The 4,838-nt window shown below is 54.2% G+C and overlaps 1 protein-coding gene across 1 annotated transcript; it reads right to left on the bottom strand.

Moving 5' to 3' along the window:
* Positions 1-1,716: 1,716 nt before the first annotated feature.
* Positions 1,717-2,542, bottom strand: LOC311188365 (protein NKG7-like; the record flags this gene model as incomplete). Its single annotated transcript, XM_084259467.1, has 4 exons — positions 2,264-2,542; positions 2,044-2,190; positions 1,832-1,966; positions 1,717-1,754 (listed from the first exon to the last, which is right to left on the bottom strand). The coding sequence occupies exons 1-4, from the start codon at positions 2,523-2,525 to the stop codon at positions 1,717-1,719; spliced, it is 582 nt and encodes a 193-aa protein (XP_084115593.1). The 5' UTR covers positions 2,526-2,542.
* Positions 2,543-4,838: the final 2,296 nt, after the last annotated feature.

The raw sequence follows: 4,838 nt of genomic DNA, 5'->3' as shown, positions 1-4,838 counted from the left end.
TTGTCATTTGAAGGCAAATGTTTCAACTTATATCATTTACTGTACTTGCAGCTATTTTATACCACAATTATTCCCTAGAATGTTCTCTGTGGTTCAATGATTTTGTAGTGACATTCTTTCATTTTGGTTTTGGTATAGTTCATATATTTTTAATATTCAAAGTATTATGATGTATATATTGTAACAGATAATGATATTTCAGATATCCATTTGTTTTTTACACGTTTGCTCTTGGTTTTCACAGAGAATTAGGTAACAGATCTTAAAGTTATATGTTAATGATAATTATCTGATAGCAGCCCAACTTAAATTTTACACAAAATTCTATTAAGTCAGAATTGCCACCCATGAACCTGCTTTGTTATTGACAGCACGAAGTATATATTTTAACTTGTTTCCTATAATACAGATTATGATTTTTATACTTTTTGCTCAACTTGGTTGTCTAAAAGAGTAAACACATTTGTAAAGGCTAAATCATTAGTTGTAATGCCAAAAAGGGAGCTCACTTTCTCTGGCCACACATTTTTCATAACTGTCATCTACATCACTTTACGTTTTTCTTTACAGTATCTTCTAAATCCATTAGCCAAAACTGCAGCAGTCTTAACTTTATTCAACCTTAATGTTCCTGTTTCATATCACCCTTTTTTTTTTAATTCAGCAAATGCTGTTTTTATTTTGCCCTTAAACACCTCTTCAGGCATATTTTGCAGTTCTGCTGAATTGTGATATATCTGGAGGCGTGAGACATGAGAGGTCTGCCATGCCAGGTGGAATTCTAGCTGGCCAGCCAGGACGGCACCCACGCGGCAAAGGCTGCAGACAGCTTCACGGTGCGGCGTTCAACCGCCTGCGTCACCATGAAGTGGATGCTCCCTCCACTGATAACATTCTCCTACCTCCCCAGCTACCTTGGGAGAGAATCAGTTGGGACTTCGAGCCCGTCTCCCACCGCCCTCTCTGTCCATCCTCACTTTCCACCAGGACCCCTCCAACATTCCAGCCACAGAGATCTCCTCTGCATCCTCTAAAAACAGCTGGTCTTTCCACAGCTCTACCTTTGGGTGCCTCCATCTGATTACCTATTCTCGGCCCCAGATGTCCCTAAGCACCTCTCCCTGCACCCCCAGATGTGATCAGCCTTTCTCGGCACCATCCTGCACTTTGTGCCCCCTCTGAACTCATGGACCCCAGTGGGCAGGAAAAGGAGGGGTGTGCCTGACTTCTCTCTGGGGCCCGGAGTCCGCGCCATGCAGCCAGCGAGTCCTGGCTTCTGCCACGACCCAATCAATCTCAGAATAACCACATTCAGCGAATTTTACTTGACTGGGTCAAGAAACCATTGAGGGTGGGGGGACAGCATGAGGGGCAGGATTCCTGGCCTCGACTAAGATTTATTTATTTATGCATACAAGAACCGGGGTACATGCCAGAGGTGTGCAGGGGGAGAGGATTCACCAGAGACAGGGTGGGGAGCAGAACAGGCAGATGTACTGAAATACACTGCTGAGGGGAGCAGCGGGGAGACAGGAGAGGTCTGCTGCGCCATGTGGGTAGCTCCCTGGCCGGGGATGGAGCTCGAGTTGCAGTGGCTGTGGACAGCCCCATTGTGCGGTCTCAAGCCCTTGTGCCACCAGGGATGCCCTGGGCTACTTTTGTGGTAGCTCCACTAGAGTGAGTGACGCCTTCCACTCACGTCCTCTCGTAGGCAGGCTAGGGGCTCCTGTAGCGGGCGGCCAGGCTCAAGACCCCTGGGTCACAGACATGGTCAGGGGCTGCCCTCCTCCCTCAGCCCCCGCTGGCCTCCCACGCCCAGGGTGGTGCTCACCTGTAATGCACAAGAAGGCAACTGACATCCAGCCCAGGTAGAAGGACCAGGAAAAGTAGGACTGGACCCTGGGCAAGGGGATCAGGCCCCCCCGCTCACTGGTGTAGAACGCCATGGCCACTGTGGCGCAGAGGGCTGGATCAGGACAGTCGGGGGCGTCAAGCCTGCTGTAGGGGCCCTTTGCCCCTGCCTGTGCCAACCCCACTTCTTACCTGCAGTAAAGCTTGTGATGCACGAGACGAGGGGCCCGTGGCCCTGGGCGGAAAAGGAGGGGATGCAGGACAGGACCAGGAACCCGACAGACACCAGCCCCATCAGGGTCGACAAAATGGCAAAAGTCATTGTTACATGGATGTAGCCTGCGCCAGACCAGACCTCTGAGCACCGGGGCCACCTGGTCTGTCCCCTCCGTCCCCAGAGGCACCCTCTTACCTTTCACTGGGTCCAGATGGTTCCTTGGCCAGAGGCCCGAGTGAGTTGAAAATCCAGGTCCAGTGGCCACGACCCAGAAATCCGTGCTCACAGCCACCAGGATGGAGACGAGGCCCAGGCAGGCGGCCAGCACGGCCAGCGTCCGGCAGGGTTCCATGATGCGTCCGCTGAGGGGCTGTGCTCCGGGCTCCATTGAGCTCCTGGAAGAGACCCCGGCGGGGACGAGTGGCTTTGAAGGAAAGGTGGGTTTGCTTTTACCCATTTCCTGGCAGCTGCCTTCACACCCTCTCCTCAGTGTGTCAGGGAGAGCATGACAGTGTCATTTTGTGGTTGAGAGGAGGGTTGTGTGTTCCAGGCTCTAACTCCAGTGCCTGGAGCTCAAACCACCACCTAAAGCTCGAATCATCCGAGGGCTTCCTGGAAGAGGTGAGAGAGATTTGGGGCCCCAGTTGTGAATGTGCTGGGCTGTGAATACAAGGGGGATGTGGCCAGAGGGGACAGTTGGGGGGCAATGCGTCATACTTTCATGTTTGGGGAGACCGAGCTGGGGGCGGTGGAGCAATTCAAGGGTCTTCACAAAAAGAAGGGGCTGGGGCCATGGTGCCGGAGGCTGAAGTTAGAAGACCTGGGACCCAGACTCCAGATCCCAAGGGAGGAAGGGCGGTGGGGAGCTCAGACTCCCAGGTCTCTGGTTGGAGCTGAGGGCCCTGGTAGGTGGAGAACCACCTCATGACAGCTTCTGAGCACGCCGACATCCTGCCGGTAAGTCTCTTCCTAGACCGCTCTGCTTCAGGGAGGGGGAGGGCGTGGGGGTGGTGGTGGGGGTCTCCAGGGTGAGAGGGGAGGTGGGTGCAAGACTCTCCAAGGCCAGCCTCCTCATTCCAGCACCAGGCGCTGGCCACACCTCACCTGACAGCAGGTGTGTGGTACAGGTGTGCGGCCAGGTGAGACATAGCACCTGGACTTCTAGGAAGCTGAGCGTGACCCAGAAGTGAAGCTGTCGTGAAGGCTGAGTCTGCAGTCCCGGGACAACTGGCCCTGCAGAGGCCAAAGCGCTGCTCGCCCAGGGTCGCCCTCCCCGGTGAGGTGACCGCCTCTGCTGTCCACACGCTCGCCAGGCCCGCGGCAGCAGAGCCAGGCCGGGGCATTAATGGCTTCCGCACAGGACCGTTGAGGAAGCCCATGGTTCCAGGCGCGCGAGGGCGGGGCGGAGGCGAGGGGAGCGCGCGACCTTGGGGCAATGCAGCCCCGCCCCTACTCTCCGAGCTAACGGCTTGTTTATTTGCAAACCCATTCCCCAGCTCAACTCCAAACCCACCCGGGTTCCCATCCCAGCCCCACACCTGCTCCCTCACCTTCTCCTCAACCCATATAATTCCTGCCGTGACCCCCCACCCCACTATCACTTCCCTTCTGCCGCCAGACCAAGCTTGTAACCTTGAAATTTCCTCAGGGTGGGGGGGGACTGAGTGGCATCTTTGGGGAAGCACCTGGGAATGGGGCTGTTGCCAGGGCAACTGACGGAGCCATGAGGAGGCTGGAGACTCAGCTCCCTGGAATCCCCAGAGGGGTGAAGGGCTGGAGACTGGGTTCAGTCAGTGATCAATGAAACTTCCATGTTACCCCGAAAGAACAGGGTTTGGAGAGCTCCCTGGTGCATGAACACAGATGCTGGTGGCGAAGGCTTCCCTGGAGGGGCATGAGAGCCCCTTTCTGTGCCTCCACGAGCCTCTCCTCCGCTGGCGGGGGGTGTCTGCCAGCCATGTCGGTTTCTCCCTGGCCCGCCCGGAGTCAAACCTGTGCTGAAGAGGTTGAGGACAACTTCACAGCAAGGCGCTCAACTGGCTGTGCCACCGGGGAGGCCCCTGTGTGGACATTTTTATCCCCATTTCTCAGGTGAAGAAACTGAGCCTTGAAACGGCAGAGGCACTTATGGGACTGATGCTGGACACTAGCCTCTGAGTCCTTGTTCTCCCAGGAACTCTGTCTCTCCAGCATCCCTGACAATTACACCCCTCCACCTGGCCCCCAAAAAGCTCTCCTTGCAGAATGCAGTCTTTGGCCTTCTACAAGCCTCAGTGGAAAATGTTCCTGGCTATTTCTCTCCATGGATGTTGTTATGAGTTCCATGGATGTTGTTATGGGGTCCCCTCCCATCCTTCCAAATTCTTACTTTGATGATCCATCCCCCCTCCCCCCAGGCCTCAGAATATGACCTTATTTGGAAATAGGGCCATTGCACATGGAATCAGTTAAGATGAGGTCATACAGGAGTTGGGTGTGTCCCTCAAAAACATGACGTCCTCATGGAACCAGGAAATTTGGAGACAAACAGGCCATGTGGACATGGACACATACATCAGACAATGCAGTTCCATGCCAAGGGTTGGCAGATTTGGTCAGGGGACAACCAGAAGCTCTGGGTGAAGCCAGAAACAAATCCTCCCTTCCAACCCCTAAGGAACCATTGGGGGAGCAATTTGTCCTGAATGAATTCCACCCACTGATATTTTATGGACTCTACCCCCAATGCCAAAGAGAGCCCAAGAGCCGAGGACTACAGCTCCCATAATGC

The sequence above is a fragment of the Talpa europaea genome (genome assembly GCF_964194135.1).
Source record: "Talpa europaea genome assembly, chromosome: 2".
Classification (NCBI taxonomy): Eukaryota; Metazoa; Chordata; class Mammalia; order Eulipotyphla; family Talpidae; genus Talpa; species Talpa europaea.
The sequence above is the reverse complement of the archived record's forward strand: the minus strand, read 5'-3'. Positions and strand labels throughout refer to the sequence as shown.